The 20,067-nt window shown below is 37.8% G+C and overlaps 2 protein-coding genes across 2 annotated transcripts; both read right to left on the bottom strand.

Annotated features, from left to right (window-relative positions):
* Positions 1–4,356: 4,356 nt before the first annotated feature.
* EPSPS2 (3-phosphoshikimate 1-carboxyvinyltransferase 2) lies at positions 4,357–11,679 on the bottom strand. Its single transcript, XM_009420056.3, has 8 exons — positions 11,209–11,679; positions 10,658–10,902; positions 10,422–10,575; positions 5,518–5,732; positions 5,313–5,430; positions 5,008–5,218; positions 4,855–4,916; positions 4,357–4,771 (listed from the first exon to the last, which is right to left on the bottom strand). The coding sequence occupies exons 1-8, from the start codon at positions 11,539–11,541 to the stop codon at positions 4,553–4,555; spliced, it is 1,557 nt and encodes a 518-aa protein (XP_009418331.2). The 5' UTR covers positions 11,542–11,679; the 3' UTR covers positions 4,357–4,552.
* A 1,424-nt stretch (positions 11,680–13,103) lies between these two features.
* LOC135593535 (transketolase, chloroplastic-like) lies at positions 13,104–18,963 on the bottom strand. The gene is made up of 7 exons (XM_065083649.1): positions 18,407–18,963; positions 15,604–15,694; positions 15,354–15,459; positions 14,973–15,255; positions 14,730–14,878; positions 14,499–14,652; positions 13,104–14,399 (listed from the first exon to the last, which is right to left on the bottom strand). Exons 1-7 carry the CDS (start codon positions 18,923–18,925, stop codon positions 13,443–13,445), a joined length of 2,259 nt encoding a protein of 752 aa, XP_064939721.1. The 5' UTR covers positions 18,926–18,963; the 3' UTR covers positions 13,104–13,442.
* Between the last annotated feature and the right edge of the window lie 1,104 nt (positions 18,964–20,067).

Here is a 20,067-nt window from a genome sequence, read left to right as displayed (position 1 = left end):
CGAACTCTCGAACTCCCAACGAAATCACGTTCTTAACTCCGGGACTTCATTTTGTTTTTTGTCTTGCTATTGTTGAATCTCATATTTTGATGATGAAACCAATTGATAAGTGTTTATGATTTGATCTGCGTTTTAAGTAACGCTGGATGCTTCAATCAGGGAGAGACATTTAAAGCAGGAAGAATCATGTTGGGCTAGAAAAACATGTTAGAAGATTGAACGTTGGGTCGGAGGATCGGTCGACGTATTGATAGAAGGCTTCAGGCCATAGATTCGAGCATCGGGCCAAGAAAAGTGGATATTGTGCCAAGGATATCGGAGTTGCGGAGTCAACTGGCCAATTGGGCAATAGGCCACAAGAGAGGATGATGTGCTAAAGAATCAAACGAAGCGTCGAGGGACCAATGACATGCCGGACAACATGATTAATGATTAGTATTAATTGTCTAGATTGAAGTGTGTTTTATATGTGCGGGATTAACTACAATAGCAAGGCATGAAGCAAAATGAAGTCCCGGAGTCAAAGACGCAATTTCGTTGGGAGTTCGAGATTTCGTCGGAAGTCCAAACGTTCGTCGGAAGTTCTATCGGAACCAGCCGAGAAGTCTCGGAGCTTGCCAGAGAAGCTCATCGGAACTCGCCAAGAAGATAGTCGTGAAGTCCAGGAGCTTACCGGGAGTCCGCTAGATCATTGCCAAGAGATCGTCGGAAGTTCGCTAGAAGATCGTCGGATGCTTGTCGGAAGAAACCAAGACTTATGGACTTATTTAGCTTAAGTATGTCTTAGATTTCGTAGTTAGCATGTAATTGGGTTTGGAATTGGGTCAACCCAATTATGGGCCAGTTGAGCCCATGTAAGAACTGTGTTGGGCCCAATAAAAAGGCCTAAACAGTGCCCCAAGAGGTGACACCGTTATGGCACAGTCTCCAAGACTGTGTCAAGCGGTGGTACTGCCCAGACACAGCCTTCGAGAGGCTGCAGGCGATGGTACCGCTAGTCTGGGCGGTGGTAGCACCTAGTGCAGTGTCAATTTCCGACTGACACTAGCGTGGTACCGCCCAGCACAAGCGGTGGTACCGTCCGGACACAAGAAACCTGGGATGAGATGTTTTTAGGCTCCAAGTTTGAATCAACTTGAAGCTTATAAATACCCTCTCATCTCTGGTCAACATACACAAGACTTGAGAGTAAAAATAGATAGAAACACCGTTGCAATCTTGTGTGAACTCATCGTAAAAGTTTTAAGTGTTAGAATAGTTTGAGAGAGGAGTAAGTGGGGGAGTAAGGGTTATCTCCTAAACTCGGTAAAAGGAGAATCGAGTTGTAAAAGGTGATTGGTCTTCGCCTATTGAAGGAAGACCGATAGTGGATGCTGGTGGCCTCGACGAAAGAGGAATCGGTGAAGTGGATGTAGGTCATAACGACCAAACCACTATAAAATTGACGTGTTCTCTGGTTTGCATTTACTTCTTGCCATTTACATACTGCAAACTAAATCTTTACTTGCCTACTGCATTCACTTCATAAACGTATGCTTTCAAAGTTATTACCTTTATGAAATGATTTTTCATCGGAAATGGATTTAATCGAAACGAAGTTTTAAACTAACGTTATTTTATCACTGCACTAATTCACCCCCCCTCTTAGTGCCGACCCCTATTCCCAACACCACCGCCTATATTGGGTGATACTATCGCTTGCCACCCTAAGCACTAGGGGTACCACTACTTGACACAGTTTGGGAGACTATGTTCTGGTGGTATCAACTCTTGACATTGGGCGGTACCACCGTCATGTTATTTTGGAAAAGTACATTTCATACTTTCCAGCTCACAAGTGGTTCCATCGCTTGACCCAATCTCATGTCACTGAATTGGCCTTCCAAGAGGCCTAATTTAACTCTGATTTAGGCCCAACGGGCTCCTATATAGTTGGCATGGCTACACCCAAAATCAACTCAATTAGATACTTTAATTACTTCGATCAAGACTCAACAACTATAATCATGAAGCCTATATTGTTCAGCATGTCATCTTGTTTATCCGGCACTTTGTCCAAACCTTTAGTGCATCATCCTTTCCTTCAGCGTATTGCTCGATCCATCGACATGTTAACCTCCTGTAGCATCCAGTCTTCTTAGCGCAATACCCGATCCTTCCGGCCCGATACCTGAACTCATGATATGAATTCCATCCTCCGGAACGTCGACCAATCCTCATGCCGGACATCCAATCTCTAACATGATGCTCTCCGACCCAACATATAATTATGCTTCAATGATTCAAGTTCATAATCAAAATTTCTCCTGTGTTACTCAAATGCTCGTTAGATCATAAACTTATTAATAAATTTCATCATCAAAATATGATATTCAATGTCATTAAAATCAATTAATGTGTGTTAGTTACTAAGAAGATAACAAAATGAACCATATGCATAAGAAGGATTAACTTTCCTAGTCGATTTCTAATATAGAGCTAAAATTAGACATACAGTCAATTTACAAGTTCCGGAAGAGTAGAGAGACCCCAAATACACCGTTGAGAATTAATGCAATGTTCTGGAAGAGAAGAGAGGCCTCAAATACACCATTGAGAACTAATCTATTGCATGTTCGAGTTTGCGGATTGCTTATATTTTAAAACATGGAGTGGGAACCAGGCAAAAAGAAACCTTTTTTATAGCAAGATTAATCCACATAGAATTATTATATTCTAGAGTTTGCGGAACTAATCTAGCTTGATGGTTTTTAATTGGAATATAATCTACTTGAACATCCTCATCAAAGCCCAATATATCTATATCCCATAATACTTATAAGTCTTAGCCAAGTGATAACTCCATTTTATGATTAGTCCTCTATCTCATCCGCGGGTAGCTCTCTACTTAAGTCTCTTATCATGCTTTAGTATCGAGTCGACTCTTATACCAATTGTCATAATCTATCTTGATAGAATAATTAACCTATTAACTTTATTAAGTATGAATAATTAACTCGAAATGCTTAAATTAGAACCTTACAAATCAATATTAATTTTTTACTCACTTCTAACATGCGACTAATTAGAATATGACACAACATTCAACCAAATCTCTAATATTTGAATTCCTGGTTCGTTATGCTATATTACATAATTTTTTTGAAGATGAGCATCTATATCAACTTTTGTAAGAATTCAATAGAATATTGAATTCGGTACACGTTTATCAAAATATTGCGACCAGAGTTAAATAGTTAGCAAATTGAATTAATGGGTATCATAGTTTGGATCTTTTATGTATATATTACTAATGTAGCATATATGGCATTCAAATATTTATATGTTAGTATTCTGACCCCAGAGACATCTGGGAAACTCCGGGTGGCACAAGGCTGTTGCTCGCTCAAGGATAACATCGACATGCAAGCAAGCGCTCATTGTCGATATGCTTGTTGCTCGCTAGTTACGTCAAAAATGACTCATTTTGGACTATTTTAATGTTGGCATAACGAGCATACCAAAATGCTATCTATCTCAATATTTTCAAACCGTTAAGTGGTAACACTTTGCTTGTTGTCCGCCCGTTCATTACTTGCTCGCATAATAAAAAATGATTCTTTTTGGGTTATTTTCATATGTTGTGACGGACGTAGCAAACAATATTAGTCCTCTCAATACCTTGAAACCCCAAATGATATAGGTTTGGATGGGAGAATCTTTGCTTGTTATCTGCCTATACATTGCTTGCTCACACAACAAAAAACGATCCCTTTTGCATTGTTTTTGTGTGTTGTGGTAGGTACAATACATGATACATAATGTTAGCTATCTCAACACCTCAGAACCTCATATGGTGGAGGAACCTTGTTATCTACTCGCTCATTGCTTTCTCGCACAGCAAAAATTAATCCCTTTTAGGCTGCATTCATATTTTGTGATAGGCATGACAAACGACATAAAATATCAATCATCTCAACACCTTGGAACCCTAAGTGGCATTTGGATAGGCGAGAAAACTCTTAAGTGACATCAGGCTAAATGAGGCCTGTGAGTGACAAGATGATATCATTCTATACTTACTCATCATCCACCTACTCATTGCTCACTCATGCGACTAAAAAAATAACTTATTTTGGACTATTTTCATATGTTCATATGGCTAAAAAAATAATCTGTTTTGGACTATTTTCATATCTTATGACCTGCATAGCAAAAGACACGAAACATAAGCTATCTTCGTACCCTAAAACCCTCGAGTGGTAAAAGGATAGATGAGACCATCCAGAGTAGCGAGATGATGCCACTCCTCACTTTGCTCCTCGTCCGCCAACAAAAAAATATTGATGAAGTAAAATCTAAACTGAAAACCTCATGTCAAGATTTATAATCTATCACACGTTGTAACTTAAAATGGCATACAACACATCCTCTACAAAAAATCGCTGACTCAAATGCATAATGTGTCAAAACACAACGGACATTGGCAGCACAACTTTATGCTGCAGCAAAACAAAGAATTGTTCATAAAGAACACTAGCTTTTAAGTTATAATCTCTTTGGGAGGTTCCATTCAGTTCTTTGTAAATGTTTCCAAGACATCAAAGTAGTCAGGGAAAGTCTTTCTTGTGCAGCCTGGATCCCTGATCGTGACCGGAACATCAGCACAAGCAGCTAAAGAGAATGCCATCGCCATCCTGTGATCGTCATATGTGTCGATTGCTGTTACATTCAATTTTTCTGGGGGAGTAATGATACAGTAGTCAGGGCCTTCTTCCACTGTTGCTCCCAACTAATTCAACACATACAAACCAAGAACACGTTAGAAAGTGAAGCAATATATCCAAGTCACATGAAACATCAAACTTTACTAACCTTTCGAAGTTCTGTACAAATGGCTATCATCCTTTCGGTCTCCTTAACTCGCCATGAAGCCACTAACACCACAAGGTCAAAACAAATTATATGTGGTGTTTCTGCAAGACACTACTGCTTGGAGCACAACTATAAAAGAAAACTGAAACTAACCATCTCTTATGGCTGTCGGGCCATCGGCAAACAGTGCAACAACAGCGAGAGTCATGGCAACATCAGGCATCTTATTCATATTGACATCAATGCCATGCAAATGTTTCTTCTTGGAAGGATCCTGTGGTGGGCCAGTAACAGTCACACTATTCTCGGTCCATGATACCTTTGCTCCCATTTTTTTGAGAACTTCAGCAAATTTCACATCACCCTACATTCAAAGGAAAAATAAAAGATGATAAGAAACAACACAAGGCACAGCCTATGTGCTTAAAGATCAGAAAATTTTGTGAATCCAGATTTACTTGTAGACTGGTTGTACCACAACCTTCCACAGTGACGGTGCCACCAGTGACGGCAGCACCTGCTAAGAAATAACTAGCACTTGAAGCATCACCTTCAACATAGGCACTTCCTGGAGACCTATCACAAGAAAATATATTAAATGATAATAACATGATCTTTTATATTCCTGTATTAACTGGAATCATCATCAATCTGGAAACTTACGTATACTTTTGAGCACCCTTGATGAAGAATTTGTCCCAATTATCAGTATGCTCAACCTTAACTCCAAAACGTTCCATCAGTTTCAGAGTCATTTCTACATAAGGAATGGAAATGAGCTTATCAATGATCTCAATCTCCACGTCTCCACGAGCTAGGGGAGCTGCCATGAGCAAAGCAGTCAAGTATTGGCTGCTAATGGAACCTGAGAGTTTCACCTGAAGAAAATGATACAGAAATGAAAAAAAAGGTCCTGTCATAAAACTAAGAAAATGAAACTAAATACATGGATATACTCCAGAAACACATAGGCAAGTTTGCATTTCCAAAAGCTAGAAAATTGCAAATTAAAATTATTTGTGCAAATATTTTAATTCAGTATATACATTCTTTTTTCTCCATTTCTTGGTTCCAACAGAATTTGCACAAAAAGATCTCAAGTAACAGTGGCCTATACACTAAGAGTTCTGAGCTGTTGAACAACAGATGCCTGATTTTACTTGATTTATGTCCTGCAAGTACAACAGAGTACCTTCAAACAAGACTCAGGAAAAAAAGACCATTGGAGCAACGTCCTCCAGGATAGAGAAACTCCTAAATCTGGTACTTAAATCCAGATGAAAATGTCCAATGTAAAATCAACATCTAAGAACTGTAGTGACCTGAAGTATAAACAAATGCTTGGACTAAAGCAAAAACTAGCCATGGAGAGTAATCCTTGAATGTAGTTTACGTAGTAAACCACTCCAAAAGAGTCCAATTCCTGCACTTTTAGATATTTCAATAGTTTTCTATGTTTTGGGTTTATCATCTGTATTTACATTCTTCTGGGTTTAGTTTCAATATCATTGGTGATCACAGATTCAATTTCAGTTTTAAAGTACTAGAAGAATCTAAAATAATGAGCTTCATAAGAATCAGTGATACCCTAGAATGACTTATCCAATCCACAGCAGAAAACTTTACTGAGTTATGGACTTAGACCAGTTGATCCTATTCCAACTTGGTAAACCAAATCAAGATTAGCCAACACTAAGCTGAGTAGCATGAACAACTTACAAGTTGTTGTGATGAGCTCAGAACTTCATTTTTATCTCTTCCTTTTCCGATTGACCAAAACATATTGGATGATATCCTTGTGGTTTTAATTATCATGCCACAAAAAAGTTCAAATAATATTATATTATGTGTAGTTAAACAAAAGCCGAAGTGCAAGTAGCCCAAGAGAAAGGCATTTATATGGCAAAAAGCTAGACCCAAATGGACATGTAAGAAATTGATATCAAGAAAAATTTAGCTATCTAAATGGCTGTGTTCCTTTTGATAATTACATTATTTTAGAATCTATGACCAAAAGAGGCTTCATCAATGACATTAGAAACCAATAATCCGATATACTAAGATGAAGCTCCAAAACATTTCAAGATGATTCCTATTATGCATGAGCTTTTGCTATAGATATCCACTTAATGAAGAGAAATGAGTCAACAGATTTCATTAGCTATTGCACATTGGTTTTGAAAGACCATAATTTTGTTGGTTTCTTGGCTATGAGGGCCTAAAGTTATTTCAGAGATACTCCTTTCACATTGATCTTAACTTCTTGAATATGCACACTTTTGGTACTTTGACTGAAATAGCTTTCAATGATGATGGCATAGGATATGTGATAAAATGCCTTGGGTGATAAACAAGATCCCTATACATATAGGTTTTGAAAGGCATTTTTTAGTAAAATAGCTTTCATAACTTTTTCCATGATGATGGCATCTGCTATGCAATCTAGTTGGCTGATAAAATGCCCTAGTGTGCTAAAATATCTATCTGGCTGTGATTTCCTTTAAGAAAGCCTACTTTTGTTTAAAACAGAATGTAATGTTCTTAAATAGATAGAAATTAGCAACTCATTGGATTTATTTTCTTAATATCATGCCTTTGTTATTTAAATTCTTCAATGAATTCTATAACATGGTTTTAAAACCATATCATACCACCCGGTACGGGCGATACATACTGGTCTACTTACAGACCAATACGTGGATTGCCCGCTACCGGGCGGTATCAATGATCCAATATGGGGTCGTACTAGACGGTAATGGTCGAAATCGACCATTACCAGTTGTAATAGTGCTCTAACGGTCAATTTGACCGTTAGAGCCCTTCTCAAGGGTTTTTAAACCCTTCTCCCCCCGAATTTAATTCATTTCACTCTCTCACTATCTTAAACTTTCTCAGACTCATTTATTCTCATATTTTTTCTCTTATTCTCATATTTTCACTCTCCTAAACTCAACAAAGCAACGATTTATGAATTGATTCAAATTTAGGAGACTAATTTGGGAGGATTAAGAGGAAGAACTTTCTAATCAAGATGTATGTATTCTCTTTCTAGATTTTTATTTATTTATGAAATGATTAAGCCTATTCTATGTGATGTATGACTTAATGTCTAATATATTGTTTGATATGTTTTTAGTAATAGAATAATGTTAATAAGGGAGTAATTAAAGTATTTAATGTTGTGATTAGTGTGTTTAATATTGATTTATTCGAAATTATATACTTAATAGGTCAAATGTTTATATTTCATGCATATTAAGTATTGGATCATGTGTTTGTGATGGTATAATAGGTTTAATTAGGATTTCATAAAGTTATTTAATGCTGCGATTAGTGATTTTTAATAATGATTTCATCGAAATTCGATCAATATTAGGTCAATTCAATGTCTTTAATACCTATTAGGGTGTTTGACATGTTTATAATGTTGAAAGAGAAGTAATTAGTGTGTAATTAACTATGTTAATCGTGTGATTGGTATATTTAATAATGATTTCATCGTAATTTGACCTATTTTAGATCAAAATTATGTATTTAATACTTTTGAGCAAATGCGACAGAACCTACACAGCATAGACACAGAACGAAACTCATCGTATTCACGGTCATTGTATTATGAAGAATCTTACGACCAACAGTAGTACGATGATAGTTGGTCATACTTCTCCGAACAACAGTATGATACAGAGCAACAGATCAATAGCAAAAGTAGAAGTTTTGACATTCACCAATATATACATGATGAGCCGCCTCGGACACGTAATTTACGATGATCAACCTACGACCATCACCTCATTGATGTATCAATACACTATGTCGTGGGATCAATTTCTGTATTGAGTCCGACAAACATATCATATTAATATGTAAATATATAGGATCGAGGACCCCAATCCACCACTTATGGAGGCCCGTCATTCGTTTTGGTAGTAGAATCAAGTATATCTACATATGCGATTTCTTAATTCATTTAAATCTTAAAGTTTAAGTTATATACAAAATAATCTAACAATACAATTAATTTTTTTGTAGATAATTCAATATTAACAGAAGAACGATCCAAAACAAACTGAAATTGCAAATCTTGCACAAGGCTACTCTTCAAAGCCTGAAAAAAATATATGACACTATTCTTACCTAATTTACATTAGTTTTGCTTAAACTATACTAAATGTATATTTATTTTTAGTTTAAAAACGCTATCTTAACTTTTTTTCTATTTTTTAAATATTTTCATAGGGTTTTATGCCCTTTTAAGGTGTACCGCTTGGTACCTCGTACCGTACCGTACCAAGCAAAGACACCAATATGGTATAGTATTCAGAACCTTATTCTAGAGTATGAAGTAATATAAATTTAAGGGATTCCTTTGTCTACAATTGATAGAATATCTCAAGATGGATAAATTTTTTTATATGATTGGAATCCAATTTTTGAAAATCAAGATTATTTATGACAGCAAAACAAGATACAAAAGTATCATGACTTGGTCAGTGGAACTTGGAGTGAAGTTCTAAGATTAATACCATAGTATTGGCAAGGTGATAACTATGAATTATTTTTTGTCATGCATATTAGTTCCCCGTGCAATGTGTCAGGTAAATATTGGGATGTACTAGGTTAGTATTAAGATTCCCCAACTAATTTCCTAATAATTTTCCATCATCCAATTTCAAATGAATACTATTAAACCTAATTTTCTCTATTAATTCAACATGAAAAAAGATAACTGTTTAGTTCTTCTCAAACACCACCCCAAATTAGTCAACATTAGCTATTAGAGAAAACCATAACAAAGCAACCTCAAGACAAAGTTGGCCTGTTTACACCTTCACTGGCTGTTTAACTAACGGTGAGCACTATTATTATAGCATCTTTTTTCCCCTGCTACATGTCTATATAATTTGCTTAATTTTATGGATCACTTTGGAAAGAGAATAAACCCTAACCATTCAACATTTGTTTCATCTTTTTTTCCATAAGAAGGCACAAGCTCTTAGACAGTTATCATATGTAAAGACAAAAACAAATAACACTTTCTTATCAGGTTGAATTAACCAGATATAATATAAAGGAAAAGAGAGAGAAGCACTGATACACAACACAAATGAATTTGTGGGACTATAAAATAAAACAAATAGTAGTAACAGTTTCAGTACAAATAAGAAATATCTGGAGAGATTAAGGTTCATAAAATCCTTAATAGGATACATATGATCTATTTCTCATTTCTAATATATATATGTATATATATATATATACATATATATACATATATATATGTATATAATATGGATATTTATTTATTTCTTGAAAGAGCTATTAGCATTAAGTATAAGAAGTATGTTCATGCCATTTAGTAACAAAGAACCAAGTATCAACAATATGAAACATTCTTTTGTCTTTTTTTTTCAAGGAAAAATTATCTATAGACTTGATCATGAAAAAGCAACTATTCTTCTTGGCATGCATATGTATATATATAAGGAAGCAAATAAGAGAAACATGATAGATATTGGAATTTGGAATCCAAACCTAGAAACAGGATAAGAGTTAGAAAGACTAACCTTTCCCCCTGGAAGGCCTCCCGTTGTGTTCACACGAACAGGAGGGCAGTTGGTGCCCATGAAGCAATCAACATCTGCACCGAGCTGCTTCAGACCAGCAACCAAGTCTCCTATTGGTCTTTCTCTCATTCTTGGAACCCCATCAAGTATGTAACTGAAGTATCAAAGGAGACAACTCTTATAATTGATTGTACAAAGATGAAGATAATTAGTTCAGATAGTAAGTACTAATAGACCTTGCATTTCCACCAGCAGCTGTGACAGCTGCTGTCAATGGCCGCATTGCAGTCCCTGCATTTCCCAAGAAGAGTTGAACTTCTTCTTTAGAAGCTTTACCCGCCGGGAACTGTCCACCGCATCCTACAACTATTGCTCTCTTAGTTGCAACATCATCTTCCACGGAAAGGCCAAGGGTTTTCAAAGCAGCAAGCATGTAACGAACATCATCACTGTTCAACAAGTTGTCCACCACAGTGGTTCCCTGAAAACAGTTCCAAGGCAGATCAGAAAATAAGGAAGACCAAAGCAGGGAAAGCAAACACAGATTCAATGGAAACCGACCAAGAAATTTCGATTCCCACAAAAGAGAAAAACGGACATTTCTTATGAATGGGCATTCTTGTTCATCATGGAAACTAAGCTAACAAAATGGATCGATCAAGGCATCAAATGAAACAAGATATCGTTGAAACCGGAAAACTGTCGACAAAGAGGACAATCGAACATCAATCTTTACCGCAGATTCACCAAAACCCCAAAGTTTCAATCTTTCGACCAAGAACCTCACCTCGGAGAGGGCAGAGAGGAGGAGGATCCGATTCGACAAGGACTTGGATCCCGGGAGCTTAACCGTACCGGAAATCTCCTTAATGGGCTGCAGCACGATCTCCGGCACCGCCGACGGCTTCTCAGCGGAGACCGCGACCGACGCCGAGACTCTGAGAGGCGCCCTGCGCATGCCGCAGCCTCCCGCCCTCAAGCCACCGAAAGAACCGGGCTTGGCGACGGATCCAACGGGAAGGGAGTAAGAAAGAGTCGTCGGTCGCCGAGCTCCACCGAGACGGGAGGGCGAAAGCACGGGATTCGCCTCGAAGCCCTTCGCCACAGTCGCCTGCGCCATCTCTCTCTCTCTCTCTCTCTCTTCGATTGATCTCAAAGACTCGAGGTGGACGAATGGGCACGCGTACCAACTTCGGCGACAACAAAAGGCCCGAATGACGAGATCACAGTACAGTCTGCGCACCGCATCCTCAGTCGTGTTTGGAGTCGTTGTGTAACGGTGTTATCTACCCCGACCAACCCCGACGACGACGGAGAACGCCACCAACCCCCACCACCCAAAACCTTGCGTGGGCGAACCTAGTTCATTTTCACGATGGAGCCCACTAGTGGTAGGTTGTTGGTGAACTAAAGTAGTGGGGACGTACAGTTGGCACGTTGTTGACTGACGTAAGTAAACGTAACCTAACCCGCAAACTTGACTTCCCGATAATGACTTTGAACGGACTCAGATTCATGAACCACGAATCGGGCGCTGTGGTCCGTTTCGCTCCAGGTGGGTCCCATCCGCATCTGGTTTGACCCAGAAAGATTGATGAAAGCCACGTCACCCTTACCATTTTAGGGGGGACACGCCTCGAATACATCAGAGATCACATCGCCCCAAAAGTGGGCGATGTATATGGATGAACTAATCCAACCGTTATCTAAAAGGTAATCCAAAAAAAAAAAAAATCAAAAGAATAAAAACATATAAATAAATAGAAATGATTCTCATTATTGTAATCATCGGATAAATATACAATTTCATGTTGAGGAAAATAGTATCATTCATTACTGACTTTTCTCAAAAGTACTCGACAACCCGAGCAAAGTGTTCGGATGTATAATAATAGAGATTCGGATGCATGATCGTTATGCTTTTTAATAAATTATTTATATTTGATGATGATGCAACTTTAACAGCGATGAATAATGAATAGGGAAAAAGAAAATTGCAAGATGGAAAAACATATATCGTTTTGTTAATGACTAAAATTACCTTCTGGGAAGGGAATTTTGCTGGGCATCTAATCCTTTCAACCTTGTTTTCTGAATCGTTTTATTTTCTAATGAAATTAATATATCTTTTTGTTAAAAAAATAATATTCTTGTCAAAAGAAAATAAAGAAAAAATAATCAGGAACTTGAACGACCAAATGAGAAAGGTATTATGTTTTATTATTTAATTTTTGGATTGTATAATATATTATTTCTTATAGAAATTGATTAAGTAGTTTTGAAAAAATTATAACCCTTGTTGCAATGTTTTTCCTTAAAAAATTACATGGTTCTCCTAGATTTTATTTGAAGCATTTTTAAATTTTATGAGTATTTTATTCTATGATTATATTATTTATATTAAAGATTTATAAGGACTCTTATTATTATTAGAATGTATGGTTTATAATATGATCCTTGTCTAAAGAGTTTCCAAGCTGAAATCAGCCTACTTGAAAGGTTCACAGCAAGCTCCCTCTTCTTTCAATCATGTCTTCAGGTTAGAAGACACCACAAATAATCCTAGAAATATAGCTGCAACATATAAATATATAGCAAAACATAGTATGAAGTTACCCCCCATTTTAGAGGCTCTTTTTTGACATAGCTGCAGATGTGCCAGACAAAAACCACAAAACAGAATGATAAAATCAATTTCATCAAGCATTTATAGATGTGACCAGACTCTTACAATATTCCAACCATGAAACCTAAAACAAAATCTGGATGTAACAGGACTTCAAAAAAGAGTAATTACTCTCCTCAATAGCACTTTGTTTCATATGACAATAGAGTTTGATGGAATGTCAACTGCAGCAAATCAAATAAATCAGACGAAATCGGCTAAATCCGAAATTACAGAAAAGATCTCAATGACATTTTATTATAGGCCGAATGCCAACATTCAATTTCTTTAGGCACTCATCTTTCTGAGCCCTATTAGCCAGGAATTGCCAGAACATAAAACTGATATGTCAAATATCACAGAGATCTGGCTGTTGCAATGATGTTCTCTGCTGTTATACCGAATTCCTTGTATATTCTCCCAGCTGGGGCACTTGCACCAAACCAATCAATCCCGATCGCCTTGCCCTTGCTTCCGACAAACTTCTCCCACCCAAGAGTGGTGCCTGCTTCGATACTAATCCTGGCAGTGACAGAAGCAGGGAAGACACTCTCCTTATATTCATCTGATTGCTCGTCGAACAGCTCCCATGAAACAAGAGATACTACACGGACCGTCTTCCCCTCCTTCCTTAGCTCATCAGCAGCCTTGGCAGCTATTTCCAGTTCTGAACCAGTGCCCATAAAAATGAGATCTGGTCTGTTGCCAGATGAGTTGTCCGAAATAATGTATCCTCCCTTCTCAACTCCTACAACAGATGTTCCTGCAAGCTGAGGAAGCTTCTGCCGGGAAAGAGCAAGGACTGATGGCCTTTTCTTGTTGAGCACAGCAACCTTGTATGCTCCAGCAGTCTCATTTCCATCAGCTGGACGGAGCATTAAAATATTTGGCATGGCTCGGAAGCTTATCAAATGTTCGATAGGTTGATGGGTGGGTCCATCTTCACCAAGTCCGATAGAATCATGTGTCATCACATAGATAACTCTTGCCTCACTCAAGGCTGAGATCCTCATGGCAGCTCTCATGTAGTCAGTGAAGACAAAGAAAGTGGCACAATAGGGGAGAAGACCAGGGCTGTGGAGGGCAATACCATTACAGATGGCACCCATTCCATGTTCTCTAACACCAAAACGGACATTTCGTTCCTCAGGAGTGCCCTTTTGGAAGTCACCAAACGTTTTCAATAAAGTCATATTGGAGGATGCAAGGTCAGCACTGCCACCAAGAAAACCTGGGAGTACTTTGGCAAGTGCATTCAAGCACTGCTGTGACAGATTTCTAGTAGCATCAGCAGGACTTTCAGAAGTATACGTCTGGAAAAGGGCGAAAAAATGAGAATAGTTAATATCTACCAACTTCAAATATGGTGTTACTATAATAACTTAAACCTAAGTGGAAAATGAGATATTCACCGGAAGAGCCGTCTCCCATCCAGCAGGCAATTCTCCCGATATGATACCTTTCAGCTGTGCAGCATCTTCTTTATACTTCTTCTCATACTCTGCGAACTTGGCATTCCATTCAGCTTCAAAAGAAGCACCTTCAGGAACATGGCGGCTCCAGTGACTGAAGACAAACACAACAATTTATTTTATGCATTCAATAATTCTATTTGATAAATAACAATTACAATATTTCCTAACCTCTTCACTTCCTCAGGCACATGGAATGGCTCATACGGCCATCCAAGGTTCTGTCTAGTTGCATCGACCTCCTTAGCACCCAATGCACTTCCATGCACACTATATGTGTTTGCCTTGTTTGGTGATCCATAACCAATGGTAGTAGTGACCTGCAGAAACTCAGCGGTTCATCAAGAATTTGATGCAGTCGATGACATCCATGATCACAAATTTAACTCTATAATGCAATTTAGGCAGACAAACCTTAATCAGTGTGGGTTTGTCTTTGACAGCCTTTGCTTCCTTAATGGCTGCACGGATATCATCATAGCCATTATTACCATTCTTAACCCAGATGGTGTGCCACCCAAGAGCCTCAAAACGAGCCATTACATCTTCCGTAAAAGCGATCTCAGTGTCTCCATCAATGGAAATGTGGTTGTCATCATAAAACGCGATAAGTTTCCCTAGGCCCCAATGCCCAGCAAGAGAACAAGCTTCATTTGAAATGCCCTCCATTTGACAACCATCCCCGAGTATGACATACCTATACCATTAAAATGTCTAGTGAGTCACGTACATAAACTTAGATTGTAACTAGTGGAATTCAGTCATCATAATGCAGACAGCATAAAGATCAGTTACGTGTAATGGTCCACAATCTCATTGTCAGGCTTATTGAAACGGGCAGCTAGGTGCTTCTCAGCAAGAGCCAACCCAACTGCATTTGCAACACCCTGACCAAGAGGACCTGCACCATTTAATGATAACAGATGGAAACCTTAATTTCTCTAACAACAATCAACTGGAACAGATAAAAAGGTTTCATTAACGATGAGAGAATTCATTCAATGTTTATAAGAGAACATATTGATTATCTATTTAAGAAGCAAACCAGTTGTGACTTCAATTCCAGGGGTTTCAAAGTTCTCAGGGTGACCAGGAGTTCTGCTGCCCCACTGCCGGAATTCCTTTATGTCTTCAATCTACAGACCAGATTTAAAATGTCAAAAACATATCATATAAGATGACCTGACACACAAGCATAAACGACATGATAAAATAGTGTAACTCAAATCTTCTTCTAGAGATAAATATCAAGATGTTGCAATACAAGAACAAAATATGAACAACATCATGTTGGATATGTTTAGCTACTGAAGCGAAATCAGATAAACATTACCCGGTATGACTCTATGCCCTCAATCCAATATTCCCTAATCATAGAGCTAAAACTTAATATAAACTTTATTTCCAGTAACTAAAAATGCATCCTTTTCATGTCTCACATGAAACAAACAAATCTTACTATGCATTTAAAAATAATAATCAACTATCGATCTCCACGCTTTCTAAAGCCTAAAAACTTTTCCTAATGCTGTGGATAACCTAAAAAAGAAAAAAATTTGAGATAAGCATTTTCAGCTCAATAAGGTTTATTTAAGTATAAACGGCAGATGCCAATGAATCTTACCATGTGCCATGCAATTAGTTTACAATATGATTAATGATGACAAATTAACATCAAGTAGAATACAGTATCAACATGAATATAACCCAAAAATAATTTTGCACGATAAAGGACCTCATATTACTATACATAGGATCAGTTTGATCACTTGAGATGAAATGACTCCTCTTATGGATGTGAGGAATCATACCATAAGACACTCCCAACTGTTTATTCGAATGAAGTGGTGATCCACCTATCATGATGGAAAAAGACCCCATTTACAGATATGGGAAATCGTCTATAGCCACATACATCATCATATAACACTACTTTGTATGCTCATGTAGCAAACTTATACATAAAATGATTTCTTTATTATACAATAGATAGTTGTTAGGAAATAACATGGAAAACTTTCAATAGGTTATCAATGAGGAATTGAAGGATATTAAGGTCATTCAAATCATATAAAGAATCAAAATGTCACAATTAAATTATGATTTAATTCCTATAAATTACAATCAGGTTCTCAAAATATTACAATCAGACTTCCAAAAAAGACGATATTACAAATCAATCCTCAGGATTTTACAAATCAATCTTTAAATATTATGAATCCATACTAAAAAAACTACAATCCAGTTCTTGAATATAATGGATAATGGATAAGTCTGATAAAAAACGTAAACCAATCCAAATCAATTGAGCTCAAATAATTTGATTCAATTAAGCCAACTAGCAATATATAACTTTCATTAGGTTACCAACTTAGGTTGACCCATAAATACAAATAAAAATAATAATGTATAATGATCTATTTTGTTACTAGATAAGAAACTTGATTCACCAAAAAAGTTGTCTTTTTTACAAGTATTCTTTTTTTTTTTAATTCCTCCCTCCAATGCTTCCTTTTTCTTCTCTCCTTTCTTTTCTTTCGTCCCCTTGAATCTCACACTCCTCATCTTTTATTTATTTATTTTTTTCTTATTCTGCTCCTCTCACCTTTCTTTTGAAACAACCCTCCTCCCATGCACTAACATGGCAGGCCTTGCAGACCTGCTGCAACTGAGGGGTTGCTGCAACTCCTGGGGCCTGTTGCACCTTCGGAATGCTACAGCCTGCCCAGTTCAAGGCTGCAGGTTGGATTGGTTGCTGGCCCAGTACAACACTGGGGGGGGCCCTTCCGGGCTGGCCTAAAGTAGGTTTTCCCCCTTTTTTGTCTCTACTAAACGATTTGAATGTCAACTTAGATTTTGTGTGGCTCCTTAAGGATCTAAGGATATCAGAAGGAAGGCCAAGACCATAAATAATCCAAGAAAGAAGATTAAGGAATCTATGACATTTGTTAAAAAAAAAAGACTTGGATTAGCCTCTACCTAATGTTTGTTTCTCCAAAACAGTTTTATGATGCCTTTTAACCAAAGATCCATCAATATCGGAAAAAGAATAGGTGACAGATTGATTTAAGATAAGGACGAATAAAGAAGAACAGTTCCAAAACAAATTTAGAATAAAAATATTATCAAAGAATAACAGGTCCCTACTTGTTTCCCTTTGAATGTTACTACCACCTCCTTTCCACTTCTGAGTTTAGTGTGGAAGTTTCTTGGTTTAGAATGGAGAGTTCAAGGGGAATTCATAAAAAAGGAAAACTCAAAGTCACTAATGTCTTCCAACTCTTATCATCTAAATGCATCATTCTCTTAACTAGATTAGGAAAACTACCCAAAATCAGAATCTCAATTACCAAAATATATTTTTTTGCAAATATTAGTCAAAATCCAGGAATAACAAATCATGTTTGTGGAAGATGGAGACGACCAAGCAAATTTAGGTAATGGAAAGCTTTGAAAGTCTAAGCTGAAAACTTGAACTCAACTCCAAGAAAAAGAATAAGCTGCATAACTATGGAGCAATATACAATTAATTTTCCAGTAACATAAGCCAAAAGGAAAAATAAATAAGAAGAGAGAAAAACATTTTGATAAAATATAAAAGACGATGAAAAAGTAACTGGTCAAAATCGGATCTTCCATCAAATCCAGTTGAGATCTGACTGCTCAGACTAATCAAGCAATTAAAGAGGTGAAGGAAAAAAACCAGGGGAAGAAGAAAAATCAAATTCCAGCCTTTCGTCCCACATAAGATCGAATGTTACAGGCAACAACACAAGATTCAGTCTATCATCGAGTTGCCACCTTTCCCGCAAACTAATCAGCAAACCCAAAGAAGTCAAAGGCCTCACCTTGACGCTATCGTAGCCAGCGAGGTGGAGCAGCGCGTAATGAAGCATGCATCCATGGCCTGCGGAAAGAACGAACCGATCACGATTGAACCAGTACGGGTTCTTGGGGTTGTACTTCATAAACTCGTCGTACAAGATGTGGCCCATTGGAGCGCACCCCATGGGGAGCCCCGGGTGGCCGGAGTTGGCCTTCTCGACGGCGTCAATGGCGAGGAACCGGATCGTGTTGACCGACTTCTCGACAAGGGCGTCCGTGGCGGCCGCCTCGAGGGTCTCCACAGCCGCCGCCCTGGCCGGGCCAGCCCTACGGGATCGGAACACCGGCTGCCTCATGCGTAGGAAGCGGAGGGCGGAGGGGGACGACGTGAGAGATCGGCCGACGAGCGATCTAAGGGCATCGCCACCGGGGAGGGCAAGGCGGTGGGAATGGCTGGAGGAGGGGGAGCAGTGAGTGGAGACCGCGAGGGCCTGGGCGGAGGCGGAGGCGGAGGCGGCGACGACAGAGGAGGAGGCGGCCATCGGTCGGTCGACTTCGAATTCTGCGGACTTCCTTGGTGAGGGCAGATACTAATAGAAGTGGGGACGCCAACGTGACGGGGAATGCGATGCGGATGGTGGATGATGAGCTCTATAGACGTCGGATCGGACGAAAGCTGAGATCCTGGCCGTCAGATAGGGTAGGTAGGTGACGAACTGCCTCGTGTTTCATTTGGCTTTCCTTGCATATCCAACGCAGGATCTTGTTAGCTGATTTGGAAGTGTTGGTTGTCATTTAGGTGTTTTGAACCCCCAATTCTGCTCATTTAAGCATAAATCCTCCAAAAATTCAATTAGCTTTCTATACTACAAAAGAGAGAGAATGAAAATTTCTAGAATCCCAAAAAATATATCTCATATGTACTAGAAATCCAAAAAAAAAAAAAAGAGAGAGAGAGAAACTTAGATAAGACTTAAATTAAAGCACTAATATAGTTTTCTATTAAGAATTGGATAAGATATAATGTGTTCTCAGTTACAACACCTTAGGTGGATCCCCAAAACATATAGCAATATAGTTTCTTTATAGCACTACAGATGATAAGGCAGAGGATTTAATGAAAGAACAAAAAAACACACAAAGCATATTTTTTAGAATTAGATATTAAACTCCTCCCAATCCATCATTTTCTTGATCATATATTCTAAGATTGCATTGGAAAAAAATAGTGCATCAAACAATACAAAATAATAAAGGGCAACCGTGTTTAAAATTATCTAAAAAATAAAATTAAAAGAGGAGCTTCGATGCAACTGCAAAAGGTTGCTCCCATTCTTATCAGATCATGAATAAATTGAAATAATTAGCTATGTGTATTATTTGTATTTGATCAAATTCATGCATGTGACATATGTTGATACGGTAACTATTGTTCTACGTATTTCTTTGTCATAATATACTTTTATCAACATTTACTAACTAGTATACTTGGCATACTCATTTGCATAAGTTAACTATTATTTTGGGCTCCCGTTTGTTTGGGTTTTTTTTTTCTTTTATATGGAGATTTGAATCATAAAATTTCTTTATATCAGCTGAGGAGAACAAAGTTGTATGTCCACTATCACTAGTATACTTCTCAAAGAAGTTTCCATGATCATGCCATCTCTGGTTTACTGATGAA

This window comes from Musa acuminata, chromosome BXJ1-9, assembly GCF_036884655.1.
Source record: "Musa acuminata AAA Group cultivar baxijiao chromosome BXJ1-9, Cavendish_Baxijiao_AAA, whole genome shotgun sequence".
NCBI classification, from domain to species: domain Eukaryota; kingdom Viridiplantae; phylum Streptophyta; class Magnoliopsida; order Zingiberales; family Musaceae; genus Musa; species Musa acuminata.
The sequence above is the reverse complement of the archived record's forward strand: the minus strand, read 5'-3'. Positions and strand labels throughout refer to the sequence as shown.